Here is a 13204-nt window from a genome sequence, read left to right as displayed (position 1 = left end):
CGGAATGCGCTGCGACCTCTCGAGGCGCGGTAAAAAATGTTTTTCATGATTTTTGGAGCATAACTTGTATACGTAAGTGAAAGTTTTAAATTTATGATAACTGATTACTAACCGCAGTATTCTAGATTTTTTTTTAGTTACGATTAATTTGTTTACCTAAACATACCTAAAAATAATGCCTATACTGAATACAACGGTAGTTCAAATTTTCATAATATAGTGTTTCCAATAATATTGAATGGTTGAGATCTATAATGTAAGTTAATTATAGTACAGTGCCAGAAACTAAATATACATTTAAGAAAACCTTTATTTCATTTTTCTTTTCAATTACAATTTTTCTTTTTGATTTCTTTTTTAAAAATTTAAACTGTCATTTTAATAGACATTTAAATTTATTTAACAATATAAGCGTTTCTCTTTAAATTAAAAGAATCCCTTAAATGATTATGAAAATATAAGCAAATAATTATGACTATTAAAATTATAGTAGCAAAATAAAAGAAGTTTAAAACATCGTATCCAAGAAGATCGTATAAAAATATATCTAAATAAAGAAACTTTCAGATATTTTAACTTAAATTTCAGATGGATTATTCACTTTCGTATGATATCATTACATATAAATTAATTGTTAATTATCGTAGACAATTATTTTGAAATAAATCTGTAGATCAAGATACGCAATTTTAATTACTCTGCATAAGTTACAGAAATTTTTAATATTAAGATTATTTTTCTATAAAGAATCTTTAACTGTTAATTACTGCAAAGAAATTATTTCCAAAAGATCTTTAAACGTATTTACAATTTATTTGAATTAATTTATTACCTCTAATTCCTTGCTATAGTTTTGTCCATACATAAATGCATTATATATACTTCCACAGAAGAGGAAAGTAAAAAGAAGTTAAGCTTTAAAGCACATTTGATTCTGCAGTTCCAGAGTAAAGAAGTTACACCAAGTATAAATAAGAATGCTATATTAAAGCAGTAAAAGTAACGCGAAAAAAACCTAATGTAAAATTTACAATACAATACATTAATATATATATAATTTATTTACTGAAGAAATATTGATTATATTATTGATTCTTTAGTAATAAATAAATTCTTTTAATAAATAAATAAATAATGTAATAAATAAATTCCTTTTATTTAGTGATAAATAAAAATAAATATTGATTCTTTAAATAAATTATTATTATTTTACTTTGCAGCTATTGCGTAAGTATTAGAAAAACTTGCTTTCGAATTCAATGAATTTTAGATCAGTCAATATTATATATATAGATATATAAATACATCATATTGATTAGACAGAGATAACTATGATGGATATTGGAAGGGTTTTTTATTTTTGCTAGATAGCATGATGGCACTTTCAAACAGACGACCCGTAAATTTAACATAAGTTGATTACTAGATAACGCAATTCTTTAGATGCATAATCTGCTACACGCATCATTACATCTTAAGATATGCAATTAATGATGGAAAGAAATTAGCCGAAACGTGTCTGCAGCAGCCATACAACCGCGCAAAAGTGATAACGCTTTCAGAAGAAAAGTGGCAGAGTTAAAAGATTTCGGTTTTCTATAGATACCTTGATCTGTGATTAATAAGAGGTGTCTTCATTGCAGGGTTACGTAAGAAATAACGACGCGGTTAATTTTGAAATGGCACATTTTATGGTCATTTGTTGTAAATAATTACTATTTTTACGACAGAACGGGGTAGTAGCCAAATTAAAATTAAGAATAAAGGGGCTACAGCAAAATAAAATTAGAAGTTCGCTTTACATATTTTTGTCTTACGCACACAATTATATATATATATATATATATATATATATATACACTGCCCTCCAAAAGTTAAGGGAAAGCATGTTTTTCAAACCTTACCATTACAAAGTTGTCAGTAACGTTTAAATTCACTGTTCATATGCATGACAATATCGAAGTTTAAAAAAATATGTGCAAAACAATAGCTACCACTTCTATTTTATAGAAATAAAAACTTATATAGGAGTTTGAGAAAAAATGCAAAAATTGTAATTTTTGTACACGAGTGCTAATCGTCATTTGTTATTACAGTTTCGTGGATAATATCCAGGAGAATCTGTCAATGTCAGAAAGAAGTCGTTTGTCCGATTCGTTGAGGTGGCGGACGATCGGGTGAATGGAAGCGGGGATGTCATAAGCTGATGCTGCCTAGACGTCTCAATGTCTGTCATAGTGTGGTTCCCCTTCCGATTATGGAATGAGATTGAATCCGAGGATTCTGTGTCTAGAAGACATATTTCAGGCAGACCTAGAGTTACAACACCTGTGGGAGACAGTTATTTAGCTCTTTCGGCCTGATGGTGGAGTAACATTACTGTGTCTCAGCTCATGGCATATCATTTAGTGGCAACAGGAACAAGAATCTGAGCTACTACAATGCGCAGACGCCTGAACAATATAGGTCTGTATGCAAGACGATCAGTTGTTTGTGTCCCCTTCATCCGGGGACACAGAGGTGCCCGTTTATGTTGGGCAAGAGAACGCGCCTTTTGGACAGTCAACGATCACAGACGAGTCCAGGTTCACATTGGAGAGTGATTCAGGTCGTTAGCTGATCTGAGGGGAACAACGCACCAGATACAACCAATCCCACATTGTGGAAATACATAGTTACAGCGGTGGTGGAATAATAGTTTGGGCTTAGATCTCTCTCGGTGGTCACACTGACCTGTATGTGTACCATGGAGGGACTTTGACCGGTGTGAGATATCAAGACGAGATCCTTGAACAATATGTCCGCCCATATGCCGCTGCTATTTGTCCTGGATTTCTTCTGATAGACGAAAATGCGCGACAGCACCGAGCTTGGGTTGCTGAAGATTATTTTGAGGGTCACGGTAGGGAGCGGATGGAATGGCCAGCTCAATCATCAGACCTGAATCCAATAGAGCATCTTTGGGAGTACCTTGGGAGACAGGTTGCTGCTTTAAGTTCTCCTCCAAGGTTGTTAGATGAGCTTAAACAAGGATTACTCCGTGTCTGCTCGTTACTTCCCATTTCACTGACTGACAACTTAATTCACAGCATGGAACGTCGCTACTGCCAATGTAATTGCAGCTAAGAGTGGACACATTCCTTATTAGAACCCATTTTTGTAATGTTACGATCTCATTTTTCCTCAACAAATTGTGATATACTGTTTCTCCAAGGTTAGATTTTTCTGCCAAGAGTGCAATTTTTTGTTGTAATTCATGTTTGTGTTGAACTTTAGAAACATTCTATGTCACATTCGTTAAAGAACTGTTTAGTGAACATGTCCTGTAAATAATTTCTTGTTTCTGTATTGCTTCATTCTCAAATTAGACACAAAAAACATGCTGTTCCTTAACTTTTGAAGGGCAGTCTATATGTGTGTATATATATATACATAATGTTGTATGATCTTAAATTTACTTAGTGCGAAATCGAGTTATTCTACTACTTGCCCAATTGCTGCAAAGTAAATTAATAATAATTTATTTACTAAAGAAATACTGATTATATTATCTCCTAAGATTAATTTTAGTAGAATTATCTTAAAAGAGTGAATCCATAGTTAGTAAGTTCTATTCCGAAAATTGTTTTAAAGTAACTTGAATGTAAATTGTTAAAAATTTTTAACGGGGACTTGAATTAAATCATAAATAACAAAATTTCAATTGTAAAAAGAAATTAAATTAAAAGCAAGTAATCACCGCCATTGATCGGAAATTAGTTGATTTTTCAAGGGGAACAAACCCACTCCCGTTCAATGAACAATAATTAAGAAATAAATACGAAGGTGTTTCGTCCTTTACTCGAGTAATAAGGCGATGCCAAACCGGCAATTCAAGCTAGGCCAAATATTTCCGTGAATTGAAGGGATCAAGAACCAATGCAGAGCACCAAAGAATTCATTCCGATTAAGCATTTTCGCTAATTCAATTTTGAGTGAAAAGCAATTTCTGCAGTAAAATTGATAAATTACTCGAGTAATTGTTTCCGACACACTCGTGTTTATGCATTTAATATTTCTTTAGTAAATAAATTATATATATATATATATACACTGCTCTCCAATATATACCGTATATATACAGTGGTGGCAAAAATTGTGGACACTTTTGGAAATTTTTATGTTTTTGAACTTTGTATGCTTATAGAAAATGTTAAGTTTCGCAAAATGCAAACTTGTATATATCATTTTAAAGAGAATTTATTACTGAATTCAATACAAAACACAAAATTCAATTATTTGCAATACAAAAAAGTTATATGTACTTTAATATGAATAAAAAACACAGTTATGAAGTGGTAATGTCTAGCTTTTCTGGCCAATCACTGTTCTTGTTCTGAGAACCAATCAAATGTTAGTAACTGCCAGTAGAAGCTGACATCATGTTTACACTTGAAATAATTCATTATTTTCCTTTGTTCTGTAGAAGGAGGACCTGTTTCTTATACACTGCAATTACAAGTAGGAATTTTTGTAAAAATTTTTTTTATTAAATCAAGAAGCAATGACATCAAATAAAAGAGTAGATTGGACACATAGAAAGAGATGTAATATTATTGTGTTACGAGAAAGTGGTCTTTCCTATGCTGAAATTGCAAGACAGGTGGGTGGTTCAGTGACTACATCTGGAGTCCGAAAGTTTTGTTTACGATATCAGGAGACAAATTCAATAAAAAACAAAGAAGGAAAAGGCCGAAAAAGGTGCACCACATATATTGATGACCGAAGAATAAAAAGACTATGTCTCCAAGATAGAAAAATGTCATCAGCGGCCATCAGAAGTGATCTGAATGATGCTGGTGTTTCTGTCAAGTTCAAGAACAATCAGGAGAAGATTAACAGATTTTGGACTGAGAGGTAGAATTCCACGAAAAAAACCTTATCTTAATTTTCAGCAACGAAAAAAAAAAGACTACAGGGAGCAAAGGAACACATTAATTGGACAGATGATGAGTGGTCACAAGTTATATGGAGTAATGAAACTAAGACATCGTTATTCGATAGTGATGGGCGAAAATATGTAAGACGTAGAATAGGAGAAGAGCTACATCCTGACTGCATTCAAGCACCTGTGAAGAACCCAGTTAGTGTTATGATTTGGTCATGCATGTCAGTAGATGGTATTGGTCGCCTTCATGTCATCGATGGGACACTGAATGCCAGAAAATACATTGACACTATTCTAGAAGCAAAACTTCTACCTTCCATCAGAGATCTCTTTCCCAACAATGCTTCGTTTATTTTTCAGCAGGTTTCTGCTCCTTACCACACGGCCAAAATATCGAAAGAGTGGTTTCGTTCAAAGAGCATTAAATTGTTGTCATGGCCAGGAAACAGTCCTGGCCTCAATCCTATCGAAAATTTGTGGTATTGTTTGAAAACTCTTGTCCGAATGAGGCGCCCATCAAATGAAACGCAACTAATTGAGGTTATAATTGTTTCCTGGCATCATGTAATAACGAAAGAAGAGCTTAAAACTCTTGTCAGCTCAATGAAACGTCGATGTGAAGCTGTAATCAAAAATAAAGTGTACTAAGTACTGATAACTCACTGCAATCATCACTATCTAATGTATATCGATAACTATTATCGTTTAACTTTTTTTGTATTGCAAATAATTGAATTTTGTGTTTTGTATTGAATTCAGTAATAAATTCTCTTTAAAATGAAATATACAAGTTTGCATTTTGTGAAACGTAACGTTTTCTGTAAAAGTTCAAAAACATAAAAATTTCCAAAAGTGTCCACAATGTTGGCCACCACCATATATAACGGGTGGCCATAATTAAACAGACAGTGCTCACAGTGTTATGTAGCGCGATCTATTTGCGAGAATGACGCCACATTTTGTAGGAAGATTAAACAAGACGTGGGACGAAGGATTCTGCAAAAAAACAACTTAGTTCCAAAAGTCACCGCCAGGGGAATATTTGGCGCTGTGTAATAGAAAATAGAGTGTTAACAAATGCAAATTAATACGGAATAAAATTACCTTTTATTATGCACATTTTCTGATTTAGTTCAAGTGCAATATGGCAAGACTTTTAAAAAAGCGTAAAATCTACATAAACACCGATAAAGTCTCGTGATCTGCAATATCACGTACGCTGAGCAGAAGTTCTTTATTCAAATTTCACGTTACATCCATTCGCACAGTGCTTGGGTTTTAAAAGGCAAGGTGTTACGTTTCGAATCAATCGGATTGAAAGTTTATGTGCAATGTCTCCTTCTTTAGTCGAGCGTGCGTTACTGGTCAAATTCTTTCACCTCAACGAGTGCAACGCGTCAGCCGCTCTTCGTGCTTTTAGAACGCACAAAAAAATGCGTAAAGGTAACGGTCCTGTGTCAGTTAATGGGCTAAAAGCAATGGTTGTGACGTTTGAGAAAACAGGTTCTCTGAAGGTTCAGTCAGGCAGAGGACGAAAACCTGTACCACAGGATACAATCGAAGCAGTTGCCACGGCGATTGTCGACAGAGGACCAGACAATATTGCTGCCACCTCTAGCGCTCATGGAGTAGCTCGGAATATGGATATGCCTTGCAGTACGGTATGGAAAATCTTACGAAAGATTATCAACTTCTATCCGTACAAGATCAGCCGTGTACAGGAGATACTGTACCCCGACCATGATAAGCGATTGACGTTTGCTCTCACCTTTCTTGCCACAATGGAGGTGGATGATGCTTGGCCGTGGAAAATCTTATGGGGAGACCAGGCCCACTTTTACCTGAATGGAACTGTGAATACCCAGAACTGCCGAATTTGGGATGATAAATCACCACATGCAGTCACAGCAATTCCCTTACATTCACCAAAGGTAACTGTTTGGTGTGGGTTCACAGCGGAATTTATCGTTAGGTCCATTCTTCTATGAGAACATTACCCCGACGGGACTGGAAACCTGTTGTGTTACCGGAGAGAAATATCGCCACACGTTGAACAGCTTTGTTATTCCGGCACTTCAGCAAAGACAATGCCTGGGGGAAATCATTTTCATGCAAGATGGAACTCCTCCACTCGTTGCTGTACGGGTACAACAGATGCTACGACAGAAATTCACAACAGAGTCATTAGCCGCTACTTTCCTACTGCATGGCCACCTCGGTCGCCTGATCTTACCCCATGCAACTTCTGGCTATGGGGTTACCTTAAGTCCAAGGTCTATCAAGGAGTGGTCCAGGACCTGGCTACGTTGAAGGATAACATATCACGGACGGTACGGGAGATTCCTGCAGACATGTTACTTTTTGCTGTTGTGCATACTGTGCACAGAATGCAATATGTGGTCCACAACAACGGCAGACACATTGAACCTCATTTGAATGCAAAATAAAAGGTAATTTCCGTATTGATTTGCATTTGTTAACACTCTATTTTCTATTACACAGCGCCAAATATTCCCTTAGCGTCGATTTTTGGAACTAATTTGTTTTTCCTTGGAATCCTTCGTCCTCTGTCTTGTTTAATCTTCCTACAAAATGTGGCGTCATTCTCGCAAATAGATCGCGCTACAGAACACTGTGAGCACTGTCAGTTTAATTATGGCCACCCGGTATATATGGTGTGTGCGTATGTGTATAATGATATTTTAGATTGTATAAAGTAGAACATGACGATGGAGCTGCTGCATAAATATACAATTGCAACCACGGTCGGTTGAAAACTTTTTATTATTGCTAAAACATTCTTGAATAAAACATACACAATTCAATTACCATAAAACGCGCACCTATTCGTCAACAGATTTAATCGTAGCTTTCACATATTTATAACAGTATATTTCAAGTAAGAGAATGGAGCGGCGGGACTACTTGTTACGAGGACAGCTACACAGAAATACACAAATTATAATATAGATATTATTGAAACTACAGTTCTACTTTATTTATATTAATTAAGTTTTGGCTTGCTAAGTTTAAAATCATTACTGACTTTTGGCGTTACGTAAGTACATGCATCATGAGCGTTATGTAGGAATCACAGGGCTAAATATATCAATATTATTTATATATATATATATATATATATAATTACTTGGTTGCATACTTGTAAGCACAATTTCTTAAAATTACTTTTAAAATTTGTTTAACAGCATTTTACAGGGCACAATATTATCAAAGACCTTATTATTGACTTTTGCAATTATAAATTCTCTACAAATAACAAATACAATAAATATTACTGCAAAATCAATTTCCTTCATCCAAACTATGATCATATTCAGTTTAGCAAAATTTTCAGAAAAAGTCAACAACTTTTTCCAACTACTAAAGTACAAATCTCACCAGCTTTCAAGCATCAAATACCTCTTAGTAAATTCCTAATTAACCAACATGAATTAGCTTTTACAGCCCATTGATACTGCAAAGAGCTTCAATACAAAGATTACATAGATAAATTTCATAAACATATTATTACAGGCAATTTAGCAATAGTTCAAAACCAACTTTTAAGAAATTTTATGGAAAAAGGTACCAAATTTAGACCAGTACTAAAAATTAACAAACATCACAGTTTTAAAAGTTTCGTAAAAAATCTACACGAATTTATAGTTAAAACTAGTTACAAATTAAATATTCCAAATTCTACCTTTATGGCTTGGAAACATGAAGTATTAGAAGAATTCAAGCAAAGAAGTCGAAGGATTGAATTTAATAGCGATTTACCATGGAATATTCTCATTCCTATATTGCAAGATTTGAAACAAAAGTTCGTAATAACCAAAATTGACAAAGCCAATAATAACTTAGGCATAATATGAAAATTTTTTTATGTCTCATTAATTAATACTGAACTGAATAATGCCATTACTTACAAACTCACCAATATACAAGAAAATGTTATTGCAAAAAAGCTGAAAGCATTTCATAAGAATCTGCAAATTTCACAACCATCTAACTACAATAGATTAGCAAATCTATATGATCTCCCAAAATTTCATAAATCACCATTCCAATTTAGATTTATTGCTAATGGTACAAATAATTATAAAAAGAATATGGATTACATATTTGCAATTAAACTTTAAAAAATCTGTAATTTAATCCAACAACTCGTTAAACAACAACTCGTTACAACTATAGATGGATTATTTACAATAATGCTCCAGTTCTCAGCAGATTTAAAAGTTTAGAAATCAAGAACATTAACTGCTATGACTTTGAAAACCTTTATACTTCTCTACCATTAGAAGAAATTTTTACTAGTTTAATGCAACTCCCACAACTTTTTCCTGACATACTTGACATCCTTTGTATTGAAAGATGGAATACTTATCTGAATTGTGCATTATTTAATAACTACATTAAATTCAATAATAAAATCTATCAGCAAATGAGAGGAATTCCTATGGGGGCAAACAGTTATACACAAATATGTAACCTATTTTTTTTTTTTTTTTTTTTACTTATGATTATAAATTCCAACTAAGTTTAAAGAAGAATGAATTAAAGCTATTTGCACATACATTTAGATACATGGATGATATTATAACTTTCAATAATAATTCTGCTTTTGAGCAATTCAAAATTTACCCAAATAGTTTAACACTTAATAAAACGAATACGAATCAAGATAATGTTGAATACCTAGACCTGCTAATTATTAAACACAGCAAAATTAAATTATATGATAAAAGAAGGAATTTCCATTTTCATACTATTAAGCTAATTAATTGGAACTCTAATATCTAGAAAAGTAATAGAAAACACGTTTCATAACCAAATAATCAGAATAAAAAATATATGTACTGAAATAGAAGATTTAAAGGAAGAAATAATAAAGCTAATTAATGTTCAAGTTGATAACCAAGTACCACCAAAATTTATTAATTTATATATTAAAAAGGCAGGCATTAACTTTACTTTATAATGTTTTGGCTCTTTATGTTATGATAACATTACCTTAAACCTTAGCTGGTAATGGAGGATATAGAAGAGTAAAATACTGGGTTCTTTCCTTTTACTAATAAAGTGCCAACTCTTTTCAAAAGTCTCAATTATAGCCCGAATTGAGTGAAGATTTTAATCTTCTTCTAAATTTCCATACTTTAGCCAGTATTTAGTAAAGTTTTAATATACCAATTGGAATCAAGTTTATTAAAACTTTCAATATTTTCTTTCTTTAAATTTAGCTTTTAATAAACATTTTTTAAGGAATTCAATTTAAAATAAAAAATTTTTTTAAATTTTTGGAAATTTTTAGGAAAAAATTTTTAAAAAATCTTTGGGAATTCATTTCAAAATTTAAATTTTACTTAAAAAATTTGGGGAATTTTTTTAAGACATTTTAAGACTTTTTTTAATTAAAATTTTACTTTAAAACTTTTTTAATTTTAAACATTTCAGTTTTACTTAATTACTTTTTAATTATTCCTTTTAATTTGCAATTTTCACTAAAAAATATTTTTTCACTTTTATTTGCATTATTTACACAATTTTGCAACACACATTTACAAACTTTACAAACAGTTTACATTTATTAATTCACAATAACCACTGAACTCCACTTTACTTCAAGTAGAGTACTCTTTTTATGATATTTGAAGAGCAAACTTACATCTCTTGATTGGCTCAGCTACTAAACTCCTTACCATAAATAGTTGGTCAGTTAAAATTAAAACTTGAATTACATACTTTAAGGATATTCTTTGATTTTTTCTAGATTTATATTATTTAAATATTTTAATATTAAATTTTACAAAATTTTTAATAAAACAAAGATAGCAGCTTGGCACTCAACTTTACTTACATAAGCGCCATCTATATAATTTGCGGAACACACTTACATCACTTAGGAAATACTTTTACAGACCCCAACGCTAATATGGTAGGTAAGTTAGAATTAAAACTTACTATTTACTTGCTTTTAAGTATTTTTTATGTAGTATTTAAGTATTTTCTAGATATGTAATTATATTTTTAAGTATTTATTTGTTTTTTATAAATTATGAATTAGTTCTTTTTAGTTTCTTATTGGTTTATATAAATTATGTCTACTTCCTTTTTAGTTTCTTTTTGATTGATATGCATATTCGTGTCGGGGAGGCTTCTGTAGGCAAGGGTTTCTAAATTAATTTTTCTGAAAATTTAATTAAGAAATTTTTTTAATTTAATTTAATACTAGACTTTACATTGCTTAATTCTCAAAATACTTCATTATTGGTATTTTCCTTTTATACCTTTATTTTAATTGCTAATTTCTCATCTTCACTATGTATTTACTTTTGGTTTTGACTTTTACCCTTGCCTGCATGAATGACGAAACACGAAATGAATTATTGTAGAGTTAGGTGTGGAGGCAACTTCCCCTTGATAAGTCTGTCTCCTGCCTGCTCAACAGTCATTCACTTATGCATTTTTTAAAAAAAATTTAGATTTTTTTAATTTGCTTAATTGGTGAATTTATTTTCATGGTTTGGTTTTGCACTTGATTTACTTATGCTTTAAATGATATTGTAGATTAGTTCGAAAATTAAATCTTTTATATGTTTGCACATTTTTTAATTATTTTAACTTTAAATTTGTTTTTTACGTATATACATATTTGTTAATTATTATATATATATATATAATTAACAAGCAAGGTAGTTAGTACATTACCGGAAGACCAATTTGGTCTAAATAATTTTTTTGCGCAACATATATTATTACGAATTTTGTAATAAGTAGATAATTTTAATGCAATTATACGTGAAATTCTTGCATTTTCTGTGTAATGCAACGCGAAAAATCTTAAGAGAGAAGCTATACCCGAAAAGCAAAAATGCAGGGGCAAGTCTATTTAACATTGAGTAAATGGGTATCTCAGTAATTTGGAAAGATATCGTCAAGTTGACAGCGGTTTTAAAGATAATGGTTTTGCTGACGTCAACTTGCTGACCATTTGGCGACATTTTGGTCGAGTCCCTGTATCACCGTAACAGGTATTGCAAATGAATAAATGTAATTGATCACTATATTAGGCGCAACCGTAATTCGACTCTCATATTGCTTTCCGGTAGTTTCGAGAAACAGAAATTACTAGAAACATCTCGGCGGCCGGGTGGAAACTATATAAGGCCGGAGCGACACCATCAGTTCTTAGCTGTTGTTGTTGCTGTTGCGAGTTGTTAGTTCAGCATGAGATCGGAGATATTTCCGGGTTAGCTTTCTCTTTAGGGTTTCTTTCTATTGCCTTGTGTTTAACGTATATATATATATATATATATATAAACTGCAAGACAGAATCTACAACTGTAGTGCTTGTAAATCCTATAATATAATTTATTTCGAGGTATTTACAGATTATGCTGTTGACGGTAAAAGTTTACATTTGGGTGCCCCATTGGCAGAAATATCGGTAATGGTCGCCAGTCATTACTGCGGAATTCTAAAACACAACGTCATCCATTATTGGCACTAAATCGCGCTACCTGGCTGGTAGACGGGATAATACGAAAGTACCCTTATTCCGTTATGCTATATTAAAAGGGAAAATATCTATTATTTCGTTACCCTTACGGTGTATTTGGTGTTGGTGTATTTAATTATGGCAAAGCACACGAGGGCTATCTGCCTAAGGGGAGGGATGCCTTTCGTGGAGGACTTTCTAAGGGAAACTGGATCGTATACACGTTACACATGGGGAAAACCACGAAAACGCCCATGCAGCCAGCCCGTTCGCGGGATTCGAACCTCGGACCGAACTACCAGTGTTCAGCGACTTTACCGCTCGGCCGCTGGTGGGCCTTTTTAAAAAGAAAGGCGTGTATTGTGTATTTTAATTATGGCAAAGCACACTAGCGCTATCTGCCTAAGGGAAGGGATGCCTTTGTGGAGGACTTTCTAAGGGAAACTGGCTCGTATACACGTTACACATGGGAAAAACCACGAAAACACCCATGCAGCCAGCCCGTTCGCGGGATTCGAACCTCGGACCGAACTACCAGTGTTCAGCGACCGCTGGTGGGCCTTACCCTTACGAAAAACATGTTAACTAATTGCAAATAAAATCATCATTTATTGCCTGATTTTATATAAATAAACACTTAAGGAAGAAAAGTGATTTATTTACCTGTGATTCATAGCAGGTTACACCTTCCCTCACGCTGAGCTGAAATTAAAAAAAATACGTAAATAAAACAAAAATTAATGCTTGAAAACAATTTAAAAATATTAATTGCG

At 32.8% G+C, this 13204-nt stretch overlaps 1 protein-coding gene across 6 annotated transcripts in view; it reads right to left on the bottom strand.

Moving 5' to 3' along the window:
- The window catches only part of LOC118204403 (uncharacterized), an 82010-nt gene that overhangs the window by 43934 nt on the left and 24872 nt on the right, over window positions 1-13204 (bottom strand). For all 6 annotated transcript variants that reach the window (XM_085822934.1, XM_085822935.1, XM_085822938.1 and 3 more), the window contains one exon: window positions 13095-13133. In XM_085822934.1, the coding sequence (XP_085679060.1) occupies window positions 13095-13133 (39 nt within the window). The remainder of the gene's footprint in view (window positions 1-13094; window positions 13134-13204) is intronic.

Source organism: Stegodyphus dumicola, chromosome 8, assembly GCF_044657685.1.
Source record: "Stegodyphus dumicola isolate Sdum_Otavi_A_Nest chromosome 8, ASM4465768v1".
Classification (NCBI taxonomy): Eukaryota; Metazoa; Arthropoda; class Arachnida; order Araneae; family Eresidae; genus Stegodyphus; species Stegodyphus dumicola.
This window is presented reverse-complemented; position numbering and strand designations above follow the sequence as displayed.